A 14,829-nucleotide genomic window follows, 5' to 3' on the forward strand; every position below is an offset into this window, starting at 1 on the left:
AACTCACCTCTCGCCGTGTATCCTCCCATGACGTAGATGAAGCCCTGACACTCGCAGGCGGAAAACTCCGTCAGAGGGTCTGGCATGGAGGACACACATGTCCACCAGTCTTGCTCTGGGCAGTAACACTCCACCGTGCCCAGACACTGGCCTCCTACGGCGAAAAGTTTCCCTTGAACAGCCAGAAGCTTGAAGTTGGATCTGGAGGGGAAGACAGGCAGTGAAAGACCTCAGGTGTGACATTTATGAATCCACGGAGGGAAAGACGCACCTCTTCTGGTTGAGTGGAGCCACGTGGTTCCACTCGTTCCTGCAGGGGTTGTAGCAGTGAACAGCAGAGATCTCCTGACTGGTCATCCTGTAACCCCCACCTATGAACAGGTAGTTGTCCAGGACGGTGGAGCCGTACCCTCTGACGTTGACCATATCCGGGGGGAGGTTATTGGGCAGGGGCTTCCAGCGCTGCTCCACCTCTCCGTACCGCAGCATGGACCAGGGCTGGTCCCGGTCGGGCACATCCAGAGACAGGCAGGTGAAGTCTCCGATGGCCACCAGGGCGGCGCTGCCTTTCATGCGCATCTCCCTGACCTGGTCCCTGACCGCAGAGGGCAGGCGGCTGAACTCCGGCTGCCTCAGCATGGGGTGGTAGTAGCAGCTCATGAACTTGAGGCAGCAGCTGCGCAGATCGTGGGTCCCGTAGACCCCGGAGAGGTTGTACAGCTCCACGCAGTTGTCCAGGCGGATCTCTGAGGTCAGGAGCGTCAGGATGGAGGTGACCTGCAGGAAGGAGGCGGTCTCAACCAGATCCTCCAGGGTCTCGTTCACCACCTGCACTTTGGAGGTGTTGATGAACTCCAGGACCAGCTCCAGGCCGGGGACGCTGAGCCCCTGCAGCTGCACCGAGTCCTCCGTGGACTCCCTCATCCCGGAGCTGTACAGAGCCCGGAAGTAGTCGCTTTTCTCGATCAGCTTCTTCTTCTCCACCTCGTAGATCTTATCGTCCACGACGATGGCGATGACCTGCTCAGATGACATGATCAGAAGCGCTTTTTCCCCCCAACTATTTTTTGGAGTCAGCTCCCCGATAGGGTTTACATTTCACCGCGAAGAGAGCTCTTCGTCCGGTCTATATATGGTCATGTTCAGGGCGAAGTTAACCGGCTAACACACAAGTTCCAGTTCGCCCCCAAAATACTTTTCCGGCGGGAAACGCGCCTCCACACCGCGGCAGAAAGTGTCCCCACTTCCTAAAAAATATACGCCGCATATTTAGAATTTTGCAGCCTAAAGTTCAGTTTATTGTGTCATTTTTTCTAACCCATGGCGGAAACAAAACAAACTGTTTTGACAGTTTCTTCTTCGTGGATAAATTCAGCTGTTTTCCTTCCACTGCTGCCATCTAGCGGAGGTTACAAGATCTGCGCATGACATGTTGCAATCCAAGGAAAATTGTTTTTTTTTACACGTTCTTGTGGCATTTTTGTGATGATGGGGGACAAATACCAAGAAAATTAAGCTTAAAATTGAATTTCTTAGTATTTTTCTTCAAATTGTTGTGAATTCATAGTATTTGTGACGTAGAAAATATGATGGACTGATGCATAATACAACTTTTTCCCGAGTTCACATTGAATCCCCTCTCTCTTTTTCACCCACACCAAACACTTCCTGTCCTCATTATAACCCACTTCCACTTCTTCAGGCTGGAAAACACTTTGATTTTTTTCTTTGGGAGGTTTCATGGCCAGGAGTCAGTCTCATTCCTCTTTTGCTAGAGCTTTAACATAAATGTGTACATTTGTATAGCTTCTTATCATAAAGATTTTAAAATAATTTGATATATTTTACATTTTTTCTGTTTCTCTTATCCCTTTGTCTATTTAAGTGCGCTACAAATATGGTCTATACCAGGGGTCTGCAACATTTAACAGTAAAATACCCATTTGGGCCTGTTTGTTACTGATCAAACCCTTTAAGAAAATGTAATACTGCTTTGCCTTCATTACTTTTTTTTAATATAACAAATATGAACATTTTTTTCTTTTTTGGCATGAATAAAAATAGAAATATAAGTTGAAACTAGCATTTTTTCAAAATGTGAAATTGTTTCTGACTTCTGACAGAATCTCGTATGATTTCCTTTCAAAATAAGACACCCTGTGCCAAACAAGGTCATCCCGGTGTGGCTCTGGACCACTACTAATCATTGTTGTGCAGCATAAAATAATGTGAGCTTTAAACTCATAAAAGATCGCCTTTTTTTTTTTTTTTACCAAAGTTTTGGTTAAAAAAAATTAAGAAGTTTGGTTAAAATCTGATGCATAGAGTGAACAAGGCCTCTTCAGGGCAGCAGAGATGTAAAAATCTTGACATAGTTTATCTTCTAGGTGCACCTCAGCCATACAGTATATACATACAGCCATACCTCAGCTTAACTAATCTAAATTAATTAAAAGCTAATTTAGTAACTCTTACTTTAAAGAAAAAAAAAATACAATTATTTTAAATATTTGTAGCCAGAGAGCCTCTATGGAGGGGTAAAAGAGCCACATGTGGCTCTGAAGATGAAGGTTGCAGACCCTTAATCTATGGTAAAAGGAAAGCAGATTACTTAAACTTTACTTTTCTATACCATCTATTTTTTGTAAAATTAAAATGTTCTAATTTAGTCTGAAGTATACTACTTTACGCTAAGGAAAAATAAAGTTCAAGTAACATTTTATTTATGGTTTTATAGGTTATTATAAAAAATAATTATCTTTAAAAAAAACAAATGCATTTCTGGGAGCAAGAATTATTTTCAAAGCAAATAAAAATAGATTATTCAATTGAAACATTTTCAAGATACAAACCAGAAGATTTTCAAAATATTCGATTTTTCTGTTTTAGACATTTTATATATGCAAATTCTAGGAGAAACTAGATACTTTTATTTTCTGGGTTCAGGATTACTCTGATGTTAAAAAAAGAAAACATCTTGAAATATTTTGCTGGCCTCTAGATGGCAGCATTGTGCCAGTATTATTTTAGAAGCCCAGAAGAAGTTAATTGTTTTATGCATAATTGTTAAGTTAAATTGAATTTACTCCACCAAACTCAGCAAATTTCATATTTCTTGGCAATTTATGATCCAAGCTTTGTAAAATGTTTTTAATTTTTTATACCACACAACTTGGCCATGGTATATTACATTGTATATAACATGGTATATCAGTTTTATTAAACAATCCAGTATTTTAATGCTCTTTGCAAAGACAAAAACAGGGATTTAATTATTTTTTTCTAAAAATGAAGAATAATGTTTGCCATAAATAATCCAATGTCATGCAATACATTAAATAATTATTTTCTCTTTTTTATTTGTTTTTTTTCTTTAAAAACAGATTTATAATCAAGTAATGAATCATGTTATTAATTCTAATACTTTTGTCATATCTCTTGTTTTAAAAGTCTTCACAAAACCTCTGATCATTAGTTGATCCACTGGTGTGTTTGATATTTTTATCACTCCGCGAACAGGATGTTTATCAGATAACTTGTTTTATTTTGATGGTCTTAGTCGGAAGTGCATCTCCTCGGTCAGCTCTGTGTGGAAGGAGGAGGGGGGAGTTGGGCAGGTGAGGGCGGGAGGCGCGCGCGCATCCATGACGGGGACAGCAGCGTCCTCGCGGCTCGGTCTGCTTCGTGTTTGTGGCTCCCGGCGGCGGACAGACCGCCGTTTGTGACCGCAGCTGAGGATGCAGGAGCCGGCGTGGACCCCCTGCTTCGTTCTGCTGCTCCTCGCCGCTCCCGCATCCTTCACGTCGACCGAGGGAGATTTGCGGCCATGCCAGAAGGTAACTGTTATTTTATTCGCTTTTTATGCTAACATGTCGACAGGTTCACTTTTTTTGTTAAGCTAAAATCACCCATTCTAACGTATTTCATACGTAACGCTTATTTAATTTTGTTATAATTTCTTTAAAATATATGTAATAAATAAACGCTTTTTATTAACGCAATTAATGTAAACGAAACGTAAATAAACTTATAAAATAAAACAATTTCCGGTTCCAAAGACGCGCAGCATTCTGGATATTTGACACTGATCGGATTAAAACTCGATTCATGTCGACCGTAAACGCGCCGCCGTCTGCTGGCCTCCATCCAGGCTCTGCTCCGACCTGCTGGGATTACCCGACGGATGGAGACGCATCCGTCCGCGGGGTTCCTGAGGGTCCCAGACGGGGTGTCGAAGCGGATCCAGGCGTTACTAGAAAGGGACGAGTAATGTAAAATAAATAAATAAAGGACGCGAAACCAATCAGAATGACGTAATTTGGGGATTTAGATGTGAAAAATATTTAATTTAGTCAATCAGAGAACTGTGACGTCACAGATACAGAATGGAGAACCTCAGAAACTAGTTAAAACATGCCTTTACACTCTTTTATTTAGCATATTTATTTAAAACATCAAGTTAAAGCCTGAAAAATAAGCTTAAAATTGCATTTCTGAGTATTTCTTTATTCAAACAAATCTGTTTTTGGCTAAAAATTGCATAACCACAATTAAAAGATCACTGGGAACGATTTGAAAATAGATCAAAAGATGATCGGAGTGGAAAAATTATTGCTGGAATACTTCGTAATCAAACAAGTTTCTTGTCTCCCTCGTAAAAGAGGTTAAATCTTAATGAGATTTCCTGGTAAAATAAAAAAATAATTACATTCTTATTCTGGCAGAGATTCTTTTCAGACCAGAAGGGTCTGATACTCGTTGCATTTTTATTTTTTTTTAAGGCTCCTTTGATACGGTGGCCCTGAAGTTCAAACCAAGACAACAAATCATTCAGCGCAGATACATAAAATAATAATAATTACACTTAAGGAATCAAAGAGAACAAAAGGAAGTGTATCATAAAATAAAAGTAAGTTCCATAAATCAAAAGGAATCGTCAAAAAATTAGAAAAATAAAAAACAGGAAAGGGTAGGATTTATAGGACATTGGTGATTGGATGGTGGCGTTTATTTACAATTTTCAACAGGAAGTTATTTGTCAGAAAAATTGTCGGACAGATGATTTTTCTTTAAGCGTTTGACCACAGCAGCTGCAAAAGTTCAGTGTTTGTTTGTTAAATCAACTTTTTAACCACAGTTTGCATAAAACTCTTTTCTTCAGACCTCAACCATCATCAGTGGCATCCCATAATACCTACTTTTTTCTGTTTCTTATTTTGTTTCATTTTCTAACATTCTGATTTTTGGAATTATTTCCGTTTTCTGAATTTTTTTTTAAGTTTTAGTGTCTGGAATTTACTTTTGATTTCTAAAATCTAATGTTTTCTAATTATATTTATTCCTTTTTTAGTTGTGGTGATTTAAAAAAACTTCTACACAGAATTTTTTTTTTTTAGTTCTACTCTAAATCATTTGAATACATTTAAAGATGCTCTGTAACATATTTGTGTTTTAGTCTTTTTTAATGTTTTAGATTAGAGCAACAATCTTTTTATGAACATTTACTTAAGAAATTAAATATCCAAGTAGGTGCTGAAACTGCTTTTCTGAGGCGATTTTAAGGATATTTCAAATGTTTATTTTAGTGCTCGATTTAACCAGCAGCTGTTTTTCTTAGTGCATGTTAATGTTTCACTGGTTTCAGCCAAAAGTCCATTTTTATAAATTCATTTTTTTCTCAGTTTTAACTTCACACATTTTCCCACTTTCCTGTTTTAAATGATTAAACCTTTTTGCTGCAGCTCATTCTAACTTTTGATCTAGTTCATTTATTTCAATGAGAAAATAAAAACTTTAACTTTAATAACTAGAAGGAACTGACCTGTTAGTTTCATGTTTAATGAGCGTTTTTTTTTCTTCCTTTACACATTTGTAGATGGTGTGAGATTATTCAATGGTGAAAATAGATGTAATACACAGTTTGAGAAGCTAGGTGTCACTGTATCACAGCCTTTACATTTTCATAAATCTTTTTTGGATCGCAGTTTTAGATCGTTTTACTTGTGCAGATTTCAAACGTGGCGCAGAAAGTCCTTAAATGAAACAGCGGAGCCGTCTGTGGTCGCGTTCCTCACACAGGAGGAGTTTATTAGCATTAAAGTAGAGGTGGAAACATTTTACGACTGTCAGGAATAGACTTGCGGTTTCCTGCACCTCCTGTTTTCCGTAATTTTTTTGTTTATACCGCTTCTCTTTTATGTTATTTTTCCTAAAAGCTGAACGTGTCATTTTGCTGAGCCACTTTAAACAGCAATAATTTAATTAAATGTTTTTATAAAGTGCCAGTTTAAAACGGAGGTGGTCTCCAAAGGCTGCATCAGGCAGAACTTTATTAAATATAATTATTATAAACCAATTCAGTCTTGATGATTCCAGTAAACCCAGTTATCTTAAATGGATGCTTACAAGGAGCCAGCGGGAATCATCGCAGGGTTTTCAGTGTTGCTGTTATGTGCTAGCAGAAGGTGAAAAAAAGAAAAGTTCCTCTGATGCTGCATTAACGCGCATTCAGACGGTGGTGTTCACACCAGACCACTTCTTATGAAATGTCAACGTAAACGCACGGGTATTCACGTTTCTGGATTCCACTCCCACCCAAGTTTTAAGTCAGTTTTTTGAGCTCTACGTACAAAACGTGAAGCCATTGAAAGTTAAACCAGGTTGAACTTTGACCAATCAGAGACTGGGATTTGGTAGTGACTTATGGCTAGCCTACTTAAAGGTTTAGCACTTTCTTATTCATCTTTAGAGGAAGATCAGGAAGAGAGGTTTTTTATCTTGTGATCTCCAAAGACGAAAATTTTTTATCCAGTTGTTTTGTGGACTTGGAGCAAGTGGTGGCTGCAGATGAATGTGAGGCTGCTTTGGATGCTGCAGTGAGCGTGACATGTTTCTGAGGCAGGTCAGCGAGCAGAGGACGTGAAGTTTCCATGCAGAGCTCTGAGCGAGGTCAGAGATGCTGCCTCATGTCTTCAGGCTTTAAAACCGTCATCCTTTCCATGAATCGCCCTTCAGAGAATTCATTAGGGTCAAAAACCTTCAATCGATAAGGCCGTCCTCATCCTTCGTCCTGGATCAGGAAATATGGAGTAAGCAGAAAGTGATGCAGCTCTGATGTTTGTTGAATTTGAGCTGTTATATAACCTCACAGCGGTCGGGGGTGCTCCTATGAAGGAGGAGGAGGAGGATCTTCAGGTGAATTTAGTTGTTTCTCTTTAACGGCCGTTTAGCCACCACAGATCTCATCGGAGAATCTTAAAAGCCCGTTCGAGGCGCTGCATCTCATCCTCTCTGGCTTCCTCTCCTTCTGTCTCCATGACAACCACCGTGAATCACCCCGGAGACCGGGAGAATACAGGAGCCTGCGTGCCTCTTTATCAGTGTCACCTTTCTCCACAGTCAACACATCAGCGCAGCGGCTTTTGTTTAGTCCATCAGGCAGGTGAAGCTGCTCCGGTTTCTGCTGCAGAGTTGTCAGTTCCAGCGGAAAATTTCCTGTTTGTGGTGTTTTAGAGGATGGCGGGGGGGGCCATGAATGACCACATTTGTTGCCGCAGCGCCGCGATTATTTATTCACAGGAGCTCTGGCTTATCTGCGCTGCTCACACACACATCTGCATCCCTCCGTTTGCATCTACGACAGTTTGGCTTTAATTAGCCGCTCCTGAGACGGCGGTCGGCGCTGCAGCTGCCTGTGCTGATTTACTTTCCAGAGGACAGCTGACTTGGAAGGGGAGAAAATGGACACGAGCCAGAGAGGCGGAGGACTTGAAGTTGCATTTAAAGTGCAAACTTAAAAGCATTTGTTTACCGTTTTTATCTAAATTGTAAAGAGCGAAAAAGGCATTAAAGTGTAGTTGCTAACCTCCCTCGCCCACCCTTCTTTGAACCTCTCCATCACCCTTCTGGTCCAATTGCCCTCATTAAGACTACAATTTAATGATAAAAACACTTTTTTTTTTTTTTCAAAATGGCAGCTTTTCTGTTGCTTTATTACCATAGCAACCATTTCATTTTTTGGTTGCCTGATGGTGACGAACAAGTTTATGAAAGTTTAAAAAAATTCGCAAAAGAAAAATTTGGGATTTCCTTGGCAACGGAGGTCATTTATTTACCTGGTCTACATTCCTGTATATCCATCCATCCATCCATCTTCTTGACCGCTTCTTCCCTTCCGGGGTCGCGGGGTGCCGGAGCCTATCCCGGCTACTGAAGGGCGAAGGCGGGGTACACCCTGGACAGGTCGCCAGTCTGTCGCAGGGCCTCAATCACACACACATTCACTCTCACAGTCACACCTAGGGGCAATTTAGAGTCACCAATCAACCTATGAAGCATGTTTTTGGACGGTGGGAGGAAGCCGGAGTCCCCGGTGAGAACCCACGCATGCACGGGGAGAACATGCAAACTCCACACAGAAAGGTCCCAGCCGGGAGTCGAACCGGGGCCTTCTCGCTGTGAGGCAAGAGCGCTAACCACTGCGCCACCGTGCAGCCCTCATTCCTGTATAGTCAAGTCATATTATATCAGCTTAAGCCATGGATTCATGTTATACGGTTTCATAATATTATGGTTAATCGGGAGCTCGCCACACTAACGCAGTTCAAAATCTGCAAACTTTAAAACATTTTTCCCTTAGTAACCTATCACTATCACACCAGACCACAAAAATAAATTTGCCAAATGGAAACAAGACAATTAGAAAAAGAAACTAGCATTTATTGAAAAATACCTTTTTATGCTTGGTGAAGGTGGTTTTTGAGGTGTAGCGAAATTGACATATTTTGCAAAACGGCAACAGAAAGACATTTTTTTTTTTAATTAAATAAGTCACGTGACCAACATCCAAACACCAACAACCAAACACCACTCTTACAAGAGGTCCCACAGCATCACAACTCATCAAAAGTTGAGTGTCATGTGGAATTATTTGATCCACAGTTCCTCTGTAAAATCCCTAATGATTTCCTAAAATTTCTTCATCTGTAGCCTTTCCCACATAGCTTGCTGCTCGACGGCCTGAATAAGACGCCGATGTCTCCTTTGATAGATGATGATGTTAATGCTGTGACAGAAATTTGAATGTTTCTGCTGTGTATCAAAGTGTTCATATCCGTCTCTGTGTTTTTATGACTTATCACATGAGTCGGTTTGTGTTTATTCACATAATTATGATTTCATGGAAACTGAAATTGTGTTTTTCTGACAATTTCTATAAAGTTTTGCACATATGTATAATGGAAACGCAACCTGTTGGCCTAGAACTAGAAGGATTTTAAATTTATAGAAGGTTAAGGTAATTTTTTGGGAGGGGGGTGTTAAAGATGTGGACTTTTTCCTGAGGTCAAAGGTCAACAAAACTTTAGTTGTGGTTGTAGACTTAACTTGGTACTGTGTGTGTAAAATTTTGCGAAGAACACTCAAAGAAGTTTTTGTTTCTCTGATAGTATCAAAGTGTAAAAATCTGCTAAATTAACATTTTGCCACACATTGGTCACTAAACCATAGATCCTGAGGCCATCCCATAATAATTTGTGTGGCTATCCCTATGGAAGCCCAAACTGTTCTTAATAAATAAATAAATACAACATTATTTAATCAAGCAAGACTTTTATTGGAGTGTTGCTTGATTAAATAATGATGTATTTATTTATTTAATTAAGAACAGTTTGGGCTTCCATATATCCCAGCTACCTTAATTAAAAAAAATAATAATTTGAACAAAGCACTTTTTTTATTTTAGTTTTTTAAGCAAAGTTCTTGGTTGAAAATATCAACATTATGTTAGTTGTACATTTCTATGCAGATGATGTGAAACTTTATTTGGTTTGAATTTGTGGGATTTCCCTCTGACTAAACAGATTAAATTCATATTTTCTTATATTTTTTTTAATTCTGCTTTTATTTATAAAATCCTAAATGCTTCTGTATGATTTCTGAATATTGGCTCCACATCAGGTCCTGAAGGAAAATGGAAACGTTTCCCGTAATAATAAATAGATAATGTGATTAAAATAAAAAATGTTCAAGGTGTTTTTAAATGGTTGCTACTCTAATATAGTAATGACTCTAAGATCAAAAGCTTGATAACAGAACGTAAACATTTCATTAAAGTTGAATCTTTAAACAGGCTATTAGCTCGACCATCGGTTGACCTTTAAAAGGGCGGACGGTGCAGATGACCTGCTGTCCCGATCCTAATGGATCCATTAGTGCTCGGCATGTGGTTGCCATGGTGATCAGGGTCAGAAGATGCTCTTAGCCTGGAAGTCTTCATGTCCCCTTTTGTATGATCAGTTTTTTTTTTAAATTCATGCAGCGTTATTGTCTGTACAAGCTAGTAATGTTCATTTAGGGCGACTGTTATCAGTCAGTTTAGTGAGGAAGATCTGACTTTCTAGAAAATGTTTAAAGGAAAAAAATATATATATATACAGAAATAAATAGAAGTGGATGCAAATAATTGAACCAGATATTTTTTTCTTTAGGCAAAATTTTATTAAAATGAATCACATGAAAAGATCTAAAAAAATAAGCCAGTCCGACTGAACCAGAGAAACTGGCAGATAAAATGCTTCTAGTCTTGCAGAAAAAGCTAACAAAAAAATCTAATGGTGCTCAACTTTTATACACAACAAAATTATGTATAACAAGTAAATGTTATACCTGTAATGTGTTTTTACAGAAAGATTTCTACTACCAGTACACTGAGTGCGACAGCACAGGGTCACGTTGGAGGGTCGCCATCCCGCTCGATCCAGGCTCCTGCTCGGACCTTCCACCTCCAACCAGAGGAACCGACTGCTGTGAGTCCTACAGGCAAATGATTATAAGATTTTAAAAAGTGGAAAAGCCAAAATATTACAGAAAAGGAAAAATCAGCGAAAAGCTAAATTCACTAAAAACTTTTAAGTCCCTAAAATAACTACTACCTGGCTCTATGCAGGTTTTGCTAACTGAACAAACTGTTGGTAAAATAACCCGCTCTCTTTGAGCTACTGTAATTCTACAACTGTTTATGTGATTAACGCAATTCCAGCAAATTCTGATACAAAGAATAGTGGATTCGTGTTTTTCTCTGACATTTTTGGATTCGCTCTTTAGCACTTTACTGAATTTACGTTTGTGACTTTGCATTAGTGACGTTACGTTAGTGGTTTTACACTAATAAAAGAAAACAAAAAAACATGCTAGTAAATTTACGTTCTTGACCTTAGGTTAGTAACTTAACGTTGGTGACCTAATTTTCGTGACTTTTCGTTTGTGTGTGACTTTAAGTCGACGTCTTTACATTTGTGACTTTACATAAGTGGTTTTATTCTAATAATTTTCAGTTATTACCTTTATGCCAGTAACTTTACAATAGTAACTTTATGTTCATGGGTTTAGGTTAGTGACTTTACGTTCGTGACTTTACGTTTGGGAATTTATGCTTGTAACTTTAAGCTATTAACTTTATGCTAGAAACTTTACGTTCATGACTTTAGTTTAGTGACTTTTCAATCGTAACTAACGGTTGTGGCTTTATGTTAGTGACTTTATACTCGTAACTTTACGTTAGTGACTGGACATTAGGGATTTTATGCTAGTAACTTTACTTTTAATGGGTGTACGTCCGTAACTGTATGTTAGTAACTTTATGCTTGTAACTTTAAGCTATTAACTTTATGCCAGTAACTTTGCGTTCATGACTTTAGTTTAGTGGCTTAACGTTGGTGACTTTTTGTTCGTAACTTACGATTGTGACTTTATGTTAGTGACTTTATCCTCGTAACTTTACATTAGTGACTTTATGGTAGTAACTTTGTGACTTTAGTTTAGTGACTTAATCTTTGTGACTTTTCGTTCATAACTTACAATTTTGACTTTATGTTAGTGATCGTACGTTAGTGACTTTATGCTCGTAACTTTAAGCTAATAACTTTATACTAGTAACTTTACATTCGTCACTTTAGGTTAGTGACTTAACATTTGTGATTTTTTGTTTGTGGTTTTACATTCATGAGTTTTTGTTTGTGACTACATTAGTAACTTTACATCAGTAACTTTACGTTAGTAAACTTTTAATGTAAACATGCCTAGGATAGCACAAGGGTTACAGCGTTGAAGAACTACAGTGATTCAAAGAACGTCAACACTGGAGCTTCGTTGTAAAAACAGCAACTGAAACTGAAACAGCAAAACCTCTGGAACAACACTAATGTCAAGTATTTTTTAAAATAGAAAACATGCAATATTAGACATTTGTAAACTTTAATATAGCAAACTCCTAACCCCCCTCCCCCTCTTTAGCTTTCTCCTGTCAAGCCGGGATGTTTCTGGAGATGTCCACGCAGCAGTGCACGCCTTGTGCTGCCGGCTCATACTCTCTCGGCAGCGGCCTGCGGTTTGACCAATGGGACGCCATCCCTGTCGGCTTCACCAACCTGGCCAGCTTCCTGGACTCGGGACCAAACGGGGAAGACGTTCAGTCGTGTAACAGGTGACACCATAAACTCTGTAGATTTCTTTCCCGATGCAAACGCGGCTGAGGGTACGACCTCTGTGTTCTGATGCTTCAGCTCGTCGTGGACGCCGCAGGGCATGTACCTGGAGTCAAACCGCGATGAATGCACCGTGTCTTTAGTCTACGTGGTCCATCTGGAGAAGCAGGGGTCGGTGTCTTTCACATACCAGTACCCAGACAACAACATCCTCTTTGAGTTTTACGTAAGCGGCTGCGTCCTACAATACAACAACATTGATGTTCATGTTGTGCAGATGAGAAAGTGTTTATTTCTCGGTTCTTCTTCAGGTCCAGAATGAACAGTGTCAGGAAATGGCTCAAGCTGATGATCAGAAGTGGATTAAAGTCACCAGCAATGGAGACTGGGACACGCACACAGTGAGTACACGGCTCCGCCTCTGCTGATGATGAGACGAATCCTCAGCGGACTTCTGCTTCTCTTCTCCTCCCAGGTGAGCCTGAAATCTGGCACAAACATCCTGTACTGGAGAACCACCGGGATTCTGGTGGGAGGGAAGATGGTCAAACCCGTGCTGCTCAAGAACATTCAAATCGAGGGTGAGATGTCCAAACGCCACATAGATGTCCAGTTAAAATCCTCCTAAACGCATGATGTGTGCAGGAGTCGCCTACACCTCGGAGTGCTTTCCCTGCCGACCTGGTTGGTTCAGCTCCATGCCGGGTTCCTCGTCCTGCCAGCCGTGCCCCAGCAACACTTACTCCGTGAAGGGGTCTTCCTCCTGCACGCCGTGCCCCGATCACCTCTACTCGCGTATGTACGGCGGCGCTCTGGGCTTTTCCTGGACAGAAGCTGCATGAAAACTTGACTGCACTCAAAAAAACTGCTCTTTCTTTGGTTGTACCGGTGAATAGAAGTGTTTTCATCACATTTACACATTGCTCCAGATTGACTTTATATTTGAACTTTTAGCTTATAAAATGATGAAATCTATAGGTTAGGATCCAGGAGTCTGAAAACTGAGTAAAGCTCTGAAGATTTAGCAGTTGAAATGGTTTAACCCTTTAACACCAGGGCTTGACCTCTTGTGTTTACAACCACTCTTCAACCGGTAATTCAATTAAAGAAACTCCAGCAGATTCTGAAACAGAGAACAGCAGCTTTGTACCATTAGTAATGTGTTGAAATACAGGTCAAAGCCAACATGAAAACCCACTTCTCTACGTCAGAATCAGCTGGTTCACATTGATAGGAACCACTTTTTTTAGGTTCATCAAGCATTCAAAGTAAACTTAAATGCCTTAAATCATGCACAATCAAATGTTTTCAGCTTTAAGTGTATTACAATGTTAATTAGTCACAGAAAACAATTTCAAAGCAGTATTTTGATCTATTCTCACATCTCTGAGCATTCCTCTAAAACCAGCCCCTCCCAATCCATGAAAATACTGGGTCACACGTTCGTAGGTATGAACATGGGGGAACAGCCCCTTCCAGGAAGAGTCTGTGCTGTCCCTCGGCTAACACATAGACCCACTGTCTCAGTGATCTACAAATGCTTTCATTTTACCATCGACTCTAAGAACGTTGTTCTTCCGTCTGCTCCCTTTCATTCATCAAGTTGTAGGTTTCTGTTTCTGGTGCATCATGAAAGAAAAAAATAAAATAAATCAAAAATTTCAACAAAAAAAATGTTAGTCTCACTCCGATTTGTGCGTGCCCAATTCTTGATTTGTAACTCATTCAATACATTTTGTGCATAACTTTATGTACTGGTAGTTGTAATTGTGTATTCACATTTACAAAAATTAAGCTGAGTGAAAGCGTCATATACAAACGACTCATCAATAAGAAAGTCACCTCTACCACTATAAATAAAAATAAGGTTAATAACAATATTATCAGGATCACCCTGGTGTCAAATTTCCCTTTTTTTAAAAGTCAAAGCAACACAAACAAACCCAACGTTCAGCATCAACATTTAACATCTAATTTCACCATTTGAACCAGTTCCTGAACATCTTTCTCTGTTCATTTCTACTTCTTGTTCTTATACGTTTCGATTCCAGAGAAATCTAATCTGCTCCTGAAGACACTAAAATTCCCACCTTTACATTCTGTTTATAAACTGTGAGTCTGTTTTTGTGTCTCTGTTCCTCGTTGTGATTCTGATTCGACTTCTGTCTCAGTGGAGGGCTGGGCTGAATGCAAAGTGAGGCCTCCGTGCTCGGAGAGGGATTACTTCCAGATCCACACGGCCTGCGACGGCGAGGGGAAGGTCAGCTGACCCGCCGTCTTTCACATTTCACACAATCAGTAAAACATTTTTTAAAAACCCGATTTTTTTTTTTTTTTTTTTTTTTTT

General features: G+C 39.5%; 2 protein-coding genes across 5 annotated transcripts in view; one reads left to right on the forward strand and one right to left on the reverse strand.

The window, feature by feature from the left end:
• Window positions 1–1,561, reverse strand: part of klhl42 (kelch-like family, member 42) — a 4,241-nt gene extending 2,680 nt beyond the window's left edge. Inside the window, exons 1-2 of the mRNA XM_024285822.2 lie at window positions 272–1,561; window positions 8–201 (exon numbers count right to left, since the gene is read on the reverse strand). Of these exons, the coding sequence (XP_024141590.1) occupies window positions 8–201; window positions 272–1,035 (958 nt within the window). The 5' untranslated portion in view covers window positions 1,036–1,561. The remainder of the gene's footprint in view (window positions 1–7; window positions 202–271) is intronic.
• LOC112154670 (endosome/lysosome-associated apoptosis and autophagy regulator family member 2) overlaps window positions 1–14,829 on the forward strand; it is an 80,509-nt gene that overhangs the window by 58,579 nt on the left and 7,101 nt on the right. For 3 of the 4 annotated variants that reach the window (XM_024285799.2, XM_036210353.1, XM_024285814.2), the window contains 7 exons: window positions 10,685–10,805; window positions 12,292–12,481; window positions 12,561–12,708; window positions 12,794–12,883; window positions 12,958–13,063; window positions 13,128–13,277; window positions 14,654–14,742. In XM_024285799.2, coding sequence (XP_024141567.1) covers window positions 10,685–10,805; window positions 12,292–12,481; window positions 12,561–12,708; window positions 12,794–12,883; window positions 12,958–13,063; window positions 13,128–13,277; window positions 14,654–14,742 — 894 coding nt within the window. Of the gene's footprint in view, window positions 1–3,586; window positions 3,837–10,684; window positions 10,806–12,291; window positions 12,482–12,560; window positions 12,709–12,793; window positions 12,884–12,957; window positions 13,064–13,127; window positions 13,278–14,653; window positions 14,743–14,829 lie in introns of those variants that run through there. The other variant, XM_024285807.2, reaches the window with a different exon arrangement.

The sequence above is a fragment of the Oryzias melastigma genome, linkage group LG23, assembly GCF_002922805.2.
Source record: "Oryzias melastigma strain HK-1 linkage group LG23, ASM292280v2, whole genome shotgun sequence".
NCBI lineage: Eukaryota > Metazoa > Chordata > Actinopteri > Beloniformes > Adrianichthyidae > Oryzias > Oryzias melastigma.